This window comes from Vanessa cardui, chromosome 14 (genome assembly GCF_905220365.1).
Source record: "Vanessa cardui chromosome 14, ilVanCard2.1, whole genome shotgun sequence".
Lineage (NCBI taxonomy): Eukaryota > Metazoa > Arthropoda > Insecta > Lepidoptera > Nymphalidae > Vanessa > Vanessa cardui.
Window position 1 is genome coordinate 7,090,539 of NC_061136.1, and position 15,455 is coordinate 7,105,993.

Genomic DNA, 15,455 nt, shown 5'->3' on the forward strand with positions numbered 1-15,455 from the left:
GTTTCAAGATTAACTAACTTGTGGTTTTACTTAACATATAATACATTTTTAGTTCACTCACAAATTGCTAGCTTACGTTTTTTTATATGCTAATAAAGTTTTAACATATTTTCCTTCACCAAAAGATTTACGAGTGCTCTCCGCCTTTTAGATTCACCCTTCGTTAAATATTAGCCTTAGCTATAAACGTTACCGCTGAAACCGGTCTTTATGTAATAAAATATTTTCTTGAAATTTATTACAGTATGTTATTAATATCACATACATTATGTTTACCAATTTTCAAACGAAATATTAAAAAATACATTCGAATCTAAATTGTACATAATAAAAGAACGTAACTAAATTGGTAGTTATGAATGAAATGAAAATGTACGTATACATTAAAATCATGTACAAATGAAAATGCTAGTAACTAATAACTATTTAAAATATATTTAAATGCCTTATTGGATATTACAACAATTTTTCGGCCACAGTTTCGACGGGACGGACGGGATATTGTAGGCGGTCGTAGAGCTTTTAAATATAAATATCTTCCTTGGTGTTTAAACTCGCTTCGCACTAAATTGTATCAAATTGGGTATTTAGTTAAACCGTGAAAGCATAAGAGGCAGCTAAACAGTTTCTTTCGCATAAATGAATAAACACTTTTTTTAGCTTCTGTTCCAATCAAGCGCGTGTTCAGCAATTCCTATTTTATTTAGTAATAAAAAAAATGAGAATAAATTTATATTATCATTGACATAAATACACACTTTACAATAATAAGATGTATGATCAAATTCCTTTACAATCATCATTACAAATCGGTTGGGACAAATAAAATAACAGCGTGTTAAATAATATATTACACATGCTTTTGTTATTGATTAAAGTGTAATAAAATATTTATTTTCACGTCACGGTCGAATTACAACCATAAAAGAAATGGCATCACATCAAAGCTTATTGCATAACATTAAAAGTTTCGCGATGCGATCGCTGATAAACCATCGATTAATTGTACCAATGACGGTGAGATGTCGCCTCGTTTATTTCATTTAATAAGGCTTTGATTACATTAACGCAGTTCCATAAATAAAAAACTATTGTGTATGTGCGTGCGCGAAAATAAATACACACATTGAAACATAAATTTTAGGGATTTATAATTATATACTTGATGTTCTTATTTATAATTATCTAAAAAATATCTCTAATTTACATAAGTAAGCGTTGATATAAAATAATACTATTATAGTATAACTAGCAAAGAAGTCACTGTCTACGATTAATATATAGAATATGTACATCTGATAGGCTGGATATCACACGTATATATTCTAAAGGTAGCACAACAAAAATAATTCAATTAAGTATTCATTTAAAACAAATAATCTTTCGACAACACATGGTGGTTTCTTTACTTGGTGCTAGGGCTTTGTGCAAGCCCGTCTGGTACCACCCACTCATCCGTTATTCTACCGCCAAATAACAGTACTCAGTATTGTTGTGTTTTGGTTTGAAGGGTGAGTGAGCCAGTGTAACTACAGGCACAAGGGACATAACATCTTAGTTCCCAAGGTTGGTGGCACATTGACGATGTAAGGAATAGTTTAGTTTTCTTACAGCTTCATTGTCTATGGGTGATGGTGACCACTTAACATCAGGTGGCCCACATGATCGTCCGCCAACCTATTCAATAAAAAAAACAACATAAAAAAAATGACGTTATAAAAGAGGCCCTTTCGTTGTTTAAATATTTATTTATTGCAAACAATTTTAACACAGACGTTTCCACATATCGTCGGTGTTATATATGGCCAGTAATTTACATCTGCTAATCTTGGCTCACGGGTACGAATGATATATTAATTGCTTAAATACAGGGCCTCAGATTACTCGCAATTTATATTCTTGATATCTAGTTTGGATCTGGATATAACCTTATTATTAATATGTAATCGTTGCAACCTATATACTCGTTTATGTTAGAGTTTATGGTATTAATATAGACTGAGATTTGCTTATACGGTTTAGTGAAAGTTATTTATGATATGGCAAGGATTTGACCCATTTAACATAATTTATTACACGATATAACTAGAAGACAACATCCGGTAAACTTTAAGTTGAGAAGGCTCAGTGAACAAACCTTAATCGAAGATGTTTAGACATCATTTTATGATCAATATTGAGGAAAAATAATAAGAAATTTTGTATGTATTGAATGAATTATTCCACATGTATACCTAGTCACATTTGTTCTAACACTATGAAGCGATAATGATAATTATATGCACAAGAAACATTACATCTAAGATACTATAGCAACAAATGCACAATTTAACCAGATGTTTGCGTACTGCAATCGTGGTGTCTGTGTGTGGAACCAATTACAATCAACCCATTCGGTGTTTAAGTTCGTAAAACAAATTAAAAAACGTAATTATTTTATATGTGTGCGTGTATGATAAAATGAAAACGGAAATTGTTATAAAATACATCCAACTGTTAACTATCATGTCAGGTTTGTAACAACTGCACTAAGTCAAATAAAATTAAGAAGAATAATGTATTTATTACTTATATTAGTCATTGTCTACGTAATAAATCACCAAAACCGGGCGCCGGTGTTGCGTGACCCCCGTGGTGTTTTGTACGCCGATGTCATAATTCTGTGTTGATTTTCTTCACCCGTGACTAATGCTGAGGGTCATTTATAATATCTTTTAAAAGGAATAATGAGGAATATTACTAGTTGAGTTCCCTAGCTTAATCCGCGTTTGAATTGAGCTCGGATTATGAGTACCTGGTTTGGTATAATCAGTACCCGGTACATATCATTAAGTAAATAACACCCGGAAGTAATAAAAAAGATTATAAATTTTCTGGGAACTCGTTCTTTAATTGTTGTTCTTTCAGATAGCCTCGCCTATTTACTTTCAGATAGCCAGATTAGTTGACATTTATCTTTGGCACGCTTCAGCCCACGGTTTCCTTCGTATGTAAGCATGAGCAGTCGTTGATTTTAGGTATAAAAAAGTATATTTCCTTCATTGGGATTCGCTTGGTTCAGACCAAATTTCATCAAATTCGCGTCTGTGGTTTAAAGAGGTATTTGCGAATTTATAATAGTATACATGGGCCTTAAAAGCAGCCCTTTATGAAAAGGGTGTCAAGTTTAAAAAAATAATTCCAAATGTTCTAATTTGAGAGTCGAGATGGCCCAGTGGTTAGAACGCGTGCATGTTAACCGATGATTGCGGGTTCAAACCCAGGCAAGCACCACTGATTCATGTGCTTAATTTGTCTTTATAATTCATCTCGTGCTCAGCGGTAAAGGAAAACATTGTGAGGAAACCTGCATGTGACAAATTTCATAGAAATTCTGCCACATGTGTATTCCACCAACCCGCATTGGAACAGCGTGGTGGAATATGTTCCAAACCTTCTCCTCAAAGAGAGAGGAGACCGTTAGGCCATCAGTGGGAATTTACGGGCTGTTGTTGTTGTTGTTCTAAATTTATAAAACTATTTGTATAAGTATTTGAAATAATTTTAAGTGTACACAACATCATAGATAGTATGGCTTGTATTAAATAAATATTAAGACCGCTTAGGCTCCGAAAAGATTTATGATGTTGCAAATGGGTCAACTGACAATACTAGTGTGCTTGTGGATAAAAATTCGATCAAAAAACAGATTTTTCAATATAACATACGTATTTAACAACTTCGGCTCTGCAAAACTCATTCCGGCCTTATTTTTAATTAATCCGACATAATTCGGATTATCAGGCGGAATGATATTGATTATAGATTGCTACTTCTGACTAAAAATTCGGTTTTTTTTTTTTATTAATTTCTGTTCGGATATTTTTAAGTATTCCATTTTCAAAAGTTAACCTCATTATCAACGTTCCCTGTCTTCATTTGCAACCACGATCAGGAATATATTTCGATTGAGCTGCCATCGCAGTACTCCATATTCATCGCTAATGAGCTTTTTTTTTCGAATATGAAAACCTGAATTTTATGCTTAAATTTTCGATATTGATTCAGTGTATCATTAATTATGATACATGCCTCCTTCATGTACATTAATTTCTTATTATAATCTTTAAGTTCATAGTATGAATGGTATGATCCTGTTTATTATTACTTCTCTCTTTGAGTTAATATACGATACGGTATATAAACTAGCAATCTAATGGTAAGTGGTCACTGCCACCAATAGTCATTGTCACTGTAAAGATACTATTCCTTTCATCATCACCATACTACCACTCTTGACAACTAAGTTGCGTTTTTGTGTCTGTGATTACACTGTCTTACTCAGGTGTGAAACTTCATATCTGAACAACAACATTAAGTATTTGCTGTTTGCCGATAAATGATGTGATAAGAGTGTGTACCCACTTTGCAGCACAATTCTCCAAAGCCCTACCAATTATAATTATTTATTAGTGAATTTCAGTTTGTAATGACAAATAAAATTATTTTATAGTTAATGTTTCACAAAAACCACCAATCAATCACAAGCGCCACTAAACCACGTGTTTTGCAATAGAAATTGTATAAAGTTTTAAGATGAAAATAACCTACACTGAAACATTTCTTTAATAAAAAAGAAACCGCGTTCTGAGAAAGAAAAATTAAATAAATACAACCGAATTAATAACCTTATTTTTTTAATTCGATTAGTAAATGATATAACTACCATCATAATAATAATCAACAATTAGTTTATTGGTTCATATTAAATAAATAACGCTTTATTATTTTATACTCCAATCTAGAAAGTTAAGTGCCGTTCAATTACTTACTACAATATCAATAAAACATAGGACGTCATTAATATTCTTACCTTGAAAGTATTCTATCCTTTCCTATTTATCGAAGAATCAATTCAAGTCAAAGTAACATTTATCACACGAGTATGACATCGATATTTCAAGAATCTCCAGAGACACCTCCGCCTACCTGAAGTGTAGAACTGGAAATTGGAAACCATAACTCAACAAGTATTAGGGGAAGGAAAACTGCACGCCATCTGTAGACCTTATCTATGCCTATAAATATCATACGGAGCCCCGGACCGAAGGAGTACGAATTATAGCTCGGAAAGTACTTTCAGTCGCTGTGTTATGGGTAATTCATGCACCCTCGGTCCCTAATTTTACGGAATTTTTGTAATTATTTCTCAAAATTCGTGACTTCCATCAGTAAAGTTGATTTAGTTACAATTATAATAAATTTATGGATCTTAAATGACTAATTTGGTATTGAAATTTATCGAGACTTGAAGTCAAAACAATATTAAAATTTGCATATTATTTTAATGATTATAAATTGTATAATACAAATAGATACCTATCAATATAAATGCAGAAATGTTTTTGATATGATTTTGTGACGAAGTAACTCTTTATTCAACCTATTTAACACTATTAATCCCAGCATAAGAAAATATTTCCGGGAAATTATTCACATCAAAAAATTGCGGATACAATAGTATTCTCTTTATATAAGGATCAAAATCGCAATTGGTTTCGTAACACATACATATCATTGGTATTAAAGATAGTGTCATTAATCTCATTATGAACAGGATGTAGTTGACATGTATTTTTCCTTTCTCTTCGACTTTATGACGCGACAGAAAGCTTTTAACTCTAAAAAAATGCAGGAGGGTGAGTTGATTGATATCGAAAATAAAAAATCAAGGCAAAGAAAATATCAAAAAATTGAATGCAGTCACGTTTTCATTCGAGGGGTCGATGATTGAATTGTGAATATTTATAATGTTTTAACTTTTTAATTTAGATGAAAGGCGTTAAAATAATTTGTATTTTTTTTTTTTTTTCGAAAGGAATATTGTTCATTCAATTGAAAAGTGTTGTACATTATGTGATCTTCTAACCTTAGGACAATTCAGTTTATTGGCTTTATATAATTGCTCTTCAAAATATTGCCGAAACTGACAAGGGGTCATGTCTATTTTCTGACAAGAGCCATCATCTAGCACCTGGTGTGAAATGCAATCAAGTTTAATTATTATGGGTATTAATAACAAGGGCGTACAAGGGACCGGTTGCTATGGTAACACCCCATGCTACGACGCAGGCTGCGAATCTACCACACAAACGTTGGATATTTATGAGGAAAGCTGATTAAGGCTTTAATTGGGGACTTTAAGTTGTTATCAAAATTTGGGCAAAACTTTAATTCTAATAGAGGAAATAACCTCTGCAGAAATATTAAATTATTTGTGAATTTTGTATTATAATTATATATAGTAATAATATATTATTACAGACAGACAGTCAGGCAATTTGTAAGTTTAGTGCTACTTTAAATGCTTTGACTTCCCACGAACCACAGTTTTATTGGGCAGTAAAATTATTGACACCCAAATACTTACAAACGAGTTTCTTTCTTTGTCCGAGTACCTAAATGTTACTTAATAACCTTAAAATGACGGATAAAAAAACAAGTACATAGAAATTTAATAATAATTTAATATAATTTTACGGGTCATCAAAATATACAAATAAAAAACCATTAAATGAGTCTACAAATCGGAATTCAGTACAAAAATCTACAAATGTGAGTTTTCATATAAAGTCCTGTTTATAATTTAATAAACTACATGCAATATATAGATAAGAGTTAAAAATTGTATAAGGATATCAAATATTTCAAATTATGTACAAAATTAAAAACAATCAAAATTATACTATATCACAGACACTAGAGAAAGATGAATCCTATTTTGACTACGTTACGTAATATGGCAGTCTATTCGAAACACGTTCACATACTACAACCCTTACGGTACAACCAGCTCGACACCGCTTTTTAATTTAAATTTAAATACAGTTTATTAATCATAGAGACAAATAAGACTAGATTTTTTTTATAATTGTTTCATTAAATTTTGTAAGATCATATATCAAAGCAAACTTTAATTTACGTAGCGGTGTGACAATCCCCTATTCTAAAAGTTCGACAACCTTTTTTACATTGTATATGTACATTCTTAAAGTTAGTATTGCTTTTATTACTGTCTAATGATATATTTCGAAAATAAATTACACTAACTGCGATAAGTGTGACCTGAACAACCAGACGCGCCAGAGTTACTTGCGAATGGATGCATTTCTCTGTACGGTGACTCTCTGTAACAAAAAAATCAAACTGTAGATAAGTATCGTCGATAAAGTTGTGAAATACGAAACCGAATATTACCTTTCGTAGGGAGGAGGGGGTAGAATATCGCATAGATTCATTCTACAATTCTGTTCACTTCGCCTCCCTTGGCTGGAATGTTTTGATTCTTGAGTCATTTGCCTAAATGTATTTTCTCGAGCCAACCATTGCCATTGCGGATAGTCATATTCGACATCCGCTACAGCTGTCCATTCTTTATTTTCACCGTGATGACTAGACGAGCGTGACTGAGCAGTTTTACAAGACGGACATTCGTCTAAGGACATGTCCTGCATATCGTCTGCGTCATTCCCACATTTCGTCATTTCGCTGTAATCTTTCGTAAGCGTTGAACTACTACTTCGACAGCATGTCGAGCATTCTTCATTTGAATATTGATTGCTATCGGCGAATGATCTTGCCATACTATTATCGTATGATTCGGGACTGACTGCACATTTTATACAAGAATCCTCTGCATCCGTATGATCCTAAAATATAATATTATTAGATTAATCAAATCGCTTCACGATATATTGGTTTAAACTAAGAGGGCCAGCTTACTTGATAATTTAGTTCCGTATAAATGGCACTTGACGCGTATGGTTCTGGAGGATGTCGTCTATTATCTTCTTGTGACATCATATTAATAGCGCTTGTATGTTGTGGAAGACTGTATTCAGCTTCCATAGCCATTGTACCTATTGTGTGTCCACCTAAAATGTTTTAACAACATTGACATTTTGACACTAAGCATTATCTTTGTCTATCGAATTAAACGTAATCGTCGTACGAGTCGTAAATAGAGAAGTTATTATAATACTCACTGTGTAATAGGCTTTGATGACAATTCAATATTTCTATTCGTGGTTCATTAGACCCTTCATATAAAGGTCTTTCTCGAAGCCACACCGCCTCTTTACCCAATAAACACTGAGTATTTGTAATTGGAGTACCTGGACATAATATTTGCGTTTACATAATAAATATAAAAACTCTTTTTTAATTTAAAATATAATAGATATGTCTACTAACCTGCAGAATTATGACTCTTTCGTTGTTTCGATTGTTTTCGTCGAATATAAACAATAGTAACCGAACCTAATATTATAATAGCTAACAAACACAAACTTAGCACGAGAAGCCAAGTCTCTTGGAACATCGACAATATTGCCTTATCTGTTGCTGGTTCCGTTCTGAAAAACGTACGAGTTTAATTTGTTTCTGAAGAATTGAAGATATAAAATATCTGATATTTTATAGTTTTTTTTTTGTTACTAAGGGAATGTAGCAAAAAAATAAGCAAAATCAAACGTTACACAATTATATATTTGTTTTAATATCTGAATACGTACTGTACGTAGTGTCGCTGCGTATGTGTTGGTAGCATGTGTATGTGCGCGGGCGTACTGAAAGGCCCGTGACCGCGTCGTGTAACTGCAGCGGCTCGAGCGCTGTATCTCCCACCCGCACGTAAAGAGCTAGCCGCTGCAGCCCTTGTGCGTGCTCCAAGTGACATTTGGCCTACCACTCGACCACTATTACCTCCACCCACACGAACTTCAATCTGTACGATGACACAGTATAAAATATTTTGGCCAAAAATTAAAATCACAAATGCAAAACAAAAATTAATTATACAAACTTACCAAGTACCCAGAAAGTTCGCCATTCCATGTATGTACAGGGGGAGGATCCCAACGAATCCATGCTGATGTAGCATTTATAACTCCAGCTGATACATTCAGAGGTGGCGCAGAAGGAGCTAAAATAAAAAGAAACTTAGTAATAAAACATGAAATATACGTTAATTAAAACGTTATTTCGATATCTTACCATCTTCCTCCGTAAAACCGCTTCGCATGTTGGACGGTTTACCTAATAGCAATTTGTAAAATGGCATCAAAAATATATTGTATTGTGCATACGGTATCAAACCAGTTAACAGGTGACTTGATGAACCACTGTTATGGACGGTGGTCATCGAAAAATTATCATATTTAGTCAACTCCATAAAACTTTCTAAAGAATTATTTGATTGTTCGTAATTTTGTACGTCTACGATAAATTGTCGATTCAGTGATGTTCCATTAAACCATATTTTTACACCTTCTAAATATTCATTGTAGTCCGTTAATACCTACAATTAAATAATTTATTAGAATTCAATAAAATTGTGAAACTATAACATCTTGTACAATTTTCAAATTAAACTTACATCCCAAACGATTTTTAATGTTGTGGATGAAATTCCTTCAACTCGCCTCAGAGCTAAAACGTCTTGTTGAAGATATCGTCGTGCTTGAACTAATTCATACTGCGTCATCGGAGGATGATTCTGAGGTTTATTTAACTCTGGATGTGGGGACGATGATTCAGAATTACCATTAAATGAGTTGGCTTCTCTTCTTAACACCTAAAATTAATTATTGTTAAATTGAAAGGCACTGACAAGTATATTTACTGGTTTTATATTAATGGTACCTGTAAAGTGGCTGTGTGTAAAGCACTGCCTGCTGCACTAACAGCTACACATGTCAATCTACCAGCGTGTTGTGTGACCACGCGATCCAGATAAAGCGACCCAGTACCGTGCAATGAATTTGGAAATACCAATTCCTGTAAAAATAGTAAATTATTAATATAAAATACATATTTAAAAGGATACATACAACAGCTGACAGTTCACCTGAGATCCTTCCATTGTCCAAAATACAATCGGTTTTGGTGTCCCATCAGCCTCGCATGGAAATGATATAGATTCCCCTTCCCACGCTGTTTGATCTGAAGGAACTCGCGTGAAATGGGGCAAGGCTAAAAATGATAATTATCATGAATCTTCAGTTTTCTATATACACTAAACATTAAAATCGGCTTTTAGCCTCGTGATTTTGAAGCTCTATCAAATGAATAGGTTTGATCTGCGATTATCAATTACCCCGAAATAGATTCTTATAACGGCTTCTAAGAATATACTTGTAGTCGAAGCTGGGACGACCTAAATTTAGTCAAACAACAATCGTCAAAAATAATAGTATATTTTGATCTTTACCTACCTATTTTCTTTTTTTTAAATGTAATAAATCGGGACGGCTATACGATAATATTAATATATTATAAACAGGTATTGGTAATATGTGTATTACAAGGAACGTTCGGGCGTATAAACTGATATATGCGTGAACAAAAATTTTGTTCACGCATATATCACTGAGATCGTTACTATGGACAAAGATTCTTTTAAAGTATTTCAAAAATAAATGTATCAATCACCCTATTGAAAATTATATTTTTTGAAATTTATTAAAGTTAAATAAAAGGAAATCGAAGCAGCGAAAATAATTGCTTTGAACTTTGAGGCTAGCTTTATTACATCTTAGTTATTGCCTAGCCAAATCTAGGAACAAAGAACCTTCAGTCTTTAAATAACAGAAAATTAAAAACTTAAATAACAGGAAATTTAAAAAATATTTTAAACTCTTTACTAACAATGAACTGTTAATGTCGCAGAAGCAACACTGAATCCAGCCTGACTTTCAGCTCGACAAGTATAAATGCCTCCGTCTGAAGCCATAACCCTGTCAATTCGTAAAGAACCTCGACGTATAATTGCATAAGGTGATAATAATCCTTTATCCCTTGACCATGTTACTGAAACATCCGACTCGGGTGTAGCCTGAAATGAAAGTAAATTTTAATAAAATATTCAACATTAAAATCTATTTGAATAAAGGAAATAAATATAATAACTTACTTGACAATGAAATTCAATATTCTGACCAATTAGTGCCGTTATGTTATTGGGTTTCACTAGAAAATGCGGTCTTCGTAATACGAGTAAAGTTGCAGGACGCGATTGTCTTTCTCCGGCTACATTAGACGCAAGACATCTATAGACGCCACTATCTGATGGAAGACTTTCTAAAATCTTTAAATTACCACCGTCTATGATCGTTATTCTGAAAGTAGTTATTTATTCAATATACTGTTTTTTCACAGGAAGCGAATGAGGAACTAATTAATCGTTTTATCTTTGTACCTTCCGTTTACTTCGACATCTAAACTATGTCCGTCTTTAGTCCAATGCACTGAAGGGTCTGGTATTCCCCTTGGAGAAGCACATTCAAGCAATGCTGGCTCACCACTTGGGACTTTAACGTCCCTAGGTTCGTTTCGAAAGTCTTCGCGAAGTACTGTAATATGTTTTTATATGAATTCAACGTTTTCTATTTTAATGATAGTTGTACGTACATAATTGGCTAACGAGCTGAAAGTCATTAAAACTTCTACGTAGTATTCGGGACTATCACAGGGATTTTAAAGTGTTTTAAAGTGTCCCTTGGGTGCTTTTAGTCGACGTGCACATTTTAGTGCAGTCTTAGCTCGCTCGGTTTTCTTGTGCGAATAATAAAATTCTAACTAAAAACTGCTGAACTTCGACTTAATACGAAAGACACTCAGAGGTAAAACAAATATCTAAAACTTTTATGTTCAAATTACTGTTAGTATAATACTGTACTGTTAGTATAGATTATAAAAAGCGTGGAATTAATACCTGTTGAGTTCCACGCAGGATATATTAATTTAAATAATTATATTAACTAACATGACTTTGTATTTTTTAAATGTCGATAAAGAGTAACTACGTAGTTCCTTGTCGGTTCTTCTCGGTAGAATCTACATTCCGAACCGGTGGTAGCTTCACTTAATGTTAATTAACGATTCAACAGTGCTTGTTAAAGCCCACTTGAATAAAGTTTATTTGGATTTTTTTTTATTTTGATAAAAACTTACATAACATAAGCAAATGTTAGATAAATTTCCTTATTGAAGTTACCTTTATGATAGTAAATTCGTAAGTAAGTAAGTACCGTATTCGGTCTATAAAATAAATATGCTTTCAAGAAGAAATGTCATACCAGCAATAGTGAGTGTAGCGTTCTTGCTGACGGCCTCCCCAACTGTGTTGTGCGCAACGCACCAATACACGCCTTCATCGCTCTCTTTCTTGCTACGCATAACCCTATACACCGTAAAGGAAAGAAAAGCTACATACAAGTGTAAAATATTACAGTTTTTTCTTGGTACATGTTATGGTGCATAATTAGACATAGGTTTTTTTTAATATTTTACCTTTTATACCTTTTATTTATAAATTTTGTGTTGCATTTTTCCGACATATTTAACAAATCGCTCATCCAGAACGACATCGACACAATTGCAAAAATCTCTAAAATGACTTTTTCATTCCAAACGACCTCCTTTCGTACATACGTTCTAGAATTATTGTTTCAATAGTTTTTTATAGAAATCTACCAAAAACTATTGAAACAATAATTCTGACAATATTACACTAGACTTGTGACGATGTCGACGTATTTACAAAAAACCCTTTAATGATATACCTAAACCATCCTTAGGAATCCCCCTGTCTATTAGTGAATACCATATGAATATTCAAAAAGCCACAGACGAGGCTGGAGGACTTTGTTTTATAATACATATTTAGTGATCAGGGTTTTAATATACCGGTTACAAGTGCCATATTAATATACGAGGCCAAATAAAAAAGGATACACCAATGGCCAATATGATAACAAAATATCGTATTTTCTTAAGCTTAAGTCAATACAAAACATCGAATCAAATTATTTATTACTTTTATGTAACTTTAATTTTATTGTTAAGCAAATACCTTCCAAACTGTTTAAAGGTAAAACTTGATGTTGTCAGTATTGATGTATTTGAACTTATTTAACCCGAGTGATGAGATGAATGATTTTGATGTTTATTCAATTCATCCTTATTTGCTCTTCAAACCGGAACACGTCACTATTAATTGTATTGCATTGCCATCGCAGTTTGATAGTAAAATTATTTATTATCTATTAAAATTGTCCCACAATACATGACCATATACTATAAAGACATAGTATAAATTAGTATCATGTTGAATTTAACTCTTAATTCAATAAGCGATTTCACGTCGTCTTGAATTAATTTCGTCTAGGTACGTACATTCAAGGGACAAGCTAACTACGTAAAAGATATTACGGTACCCAAGCGTCTAAGTATATGCGCAAACTCAGGTGCACTATTTTGCTATCAGTATTAGATGGCTTTACCTGCATTTTAACGAGTGTCTTACCCCCAACTTTCTAACTTCAACTACTGAGACAGACATTTCTTAATAAAAAAACTATATGTTAGTTCGCATTAGTATTTAAACACGTGGCCTTAAGCTCAGTAGTCGTAGCTCTAACGTTCGTGTATAAATGTATAAAAACCAGAACTGTGAGTACATACAAACCAAATCAACCTATGTGTGTCGAATAAAGGTGAAGCAAACATTTATCCTTCAAATATTTGCTCTTGCGAGGAAAATCCGAGGCGCAATCCTGATTTTATATGTAAAAAGTAAACATTGAAGGCGCATTCGATTACAGACACGAAATACTACGGAGTCAGTTACTACTCAGTTCGTGGATCAAACACAATTAAATTTACATTTTGACTTATAAAATAATTCTATAAACGCAATTTAATAGTATGAAAACCAACTATTTTAATGTAACGCTTTAAAAGACTCATCCTTCCTTCAAATTATATTCTGTTTCATGAAGTGTGGACAATGCACACTTCCTGTTTGGATATCATCTCTTAAAATTTTCTTAAATGAAAATGCGCTAATATATTTCGAAACAAAGAGTGACAAATAAAACAAAAACAGATATAATAGATATGAGATTTTGTTCAGTAATTTTAAAATATACGAATCGGGAATCTTACCCATGTAATCAGAGAGTTATAGTTGAGTGTAATATATGACTCACCTAAGAAACAAGAGTCCATCTTCGAGTAGAACCCTGTGAGGGTGATCAGTAGGCGCGAGGGGAGATCCGTCTTTATACCACTGGATCGTTGGTTTGGGCTTCCCTTCAGCTACGCACCGTAAGGTAGCGGGTTCGCTTCTCCCGACTATCGTATCTGCAGGGTGTTCCTTTATCCTAGGCGCCCGGCTTTGGGCTTTTTGGAAAAAACGATGATAATATAAACGAAACATGCATAAAGTTTTATTAAAATGTTTTAGAACAACAAAATTTATTTGTTTATAATAATTATCATACTATTTATATAATTTATTTATTATATCCTTAATTAAAATGCACATTTACGTATTATAAATAACTATCAATATTTTTTATTAATAATGAACGAAGTGTAAAATTGTTATTATATAAGCTATTGAAATTTTAATTTTAATGGAATTCGTATTCCAAAATTACATATAAGAATTATAATAATAAAATAAACATATCTCAATGGTTATGTAATACAAAATGTAAAGTAAAGATACATCGCGACGAGGCATTGTTAATTTTATCGGTAAGTAGTATTTTTGTTTTAAAATAATTGGTTCGTGAAACACGAATATGTTTTTTTTTACTAACCTTTTGTGACATGAAAAGTGAACAAAAGATGCAGAAGCAAAACGGACTTGAACTGGTTCCATGCACGTTTATCTGTTTTAATTACCCCCGCGACCATACTGACACTACTTATTATCACCACTTCGCACTTCACACATAGTCACTTAACATTACATACATTAACCTGTAACACAAAAAAAAAGCAATTTTAAATTCATTAAAAAGTTTTTTTTTTATTGTATCTATATTAATAGTTTACGCGCACATCGCGATGTATACAGAGTCCAAAGTGACACACCCACCCCGTCTCACGTCCGAAAGGTTACTGCCCCCCCACTCTCGATGTCATTTCGCGCCGACTCAGTAGCGCTTTCGCGAAGTTGAGCTTTATGGGGATCATCAGATAAGTGTGAGTAAACATGTTCTCGTTTTGTAAATTATGATTGATCAATTAAATTCGCTTTAAGCTTGATTGTTAAAATTTATCGTTTTTTTTTAAGTGTCGAACTTATCAACCTGTCTAAAAACTTTTTTGGACGTAGTGCACACAAACATAATTTCATTCATCCATTTTAAATATCAATACTAAGAATACCCTAATTGTAAATATTCCTATTTAAACATGAAATTTTAATAAGATAATTAAACAATGCATATATATTTCTTTTTTACTTTCAAAAAAGAAAATTGACTTAAAATGAATGTGAATAAATAAAAACGTAAATTTTGTTCAATACCAAAGCAATAAAAGAATCACTTAAACCGGTTGGTGAATCATAAAAGTGATATTCGATAAATAAAATAAAATTTAAAAAAACATAAAAATTT

General features: G+C 32.7%; 1 protein-coding gene across 2 annotated transcripts; it reads right to left on the reverse strand.

Annotated features, from left to right (window-relative positions):
- Positions 1–6,508: 6,508 nt before the first annotated feature.
- On the reverse strand, positions 6,509–14,937 carry LOC124535301 (immunoglobulin superfamily DCC subclass member 3-like). 2 transcript variants are annotated; one of them, XM_047111478.1, is made up of 18 exons: positions 14,893–14,937; positions 14,649–14,811; positions 14,031–14,223; positions 12,117–12,220; positions 11,237–11,390; positions 10,952–11,156; positions 10,687–10,873; positions 9,887–10,011; positions 9,682–9,816; positions 9,416–9,613; positions 9,034–9,337; positions 8,847–8,962; positions 8,553–8,764; positions 8,233–8,393; positions 8,025–8,153; positions 7,762–7,913; positions 7,237–7,688; positions 6,509–7,166 (listed from the first exon to the last, which is right to left on the reverse strand). In XM_047111478.1, exons 2-18 carry the CDS (start codon positions 14,743–14,745, stop codon positions 7,085–7,087), a joined length of 3,006 nt encoding a protein of 1,001 aa, XP_046967434.1. In that variant the 5' UTR covers positions 14,746–14,811; positions 14,893–14,937; the 3' UTR covers positions 6,509–7,084. The 2 variants fall into 2 exon arrangements, with proteins under 2 accessions (XP_046967434.1, XP_046967433.1); XM_047111477.1 differs by having other exon boundaries at positions 14,649–14,933.
- Between the last annotated feature and the right edge of the window lie 518 nt (positions 14,938–15,455).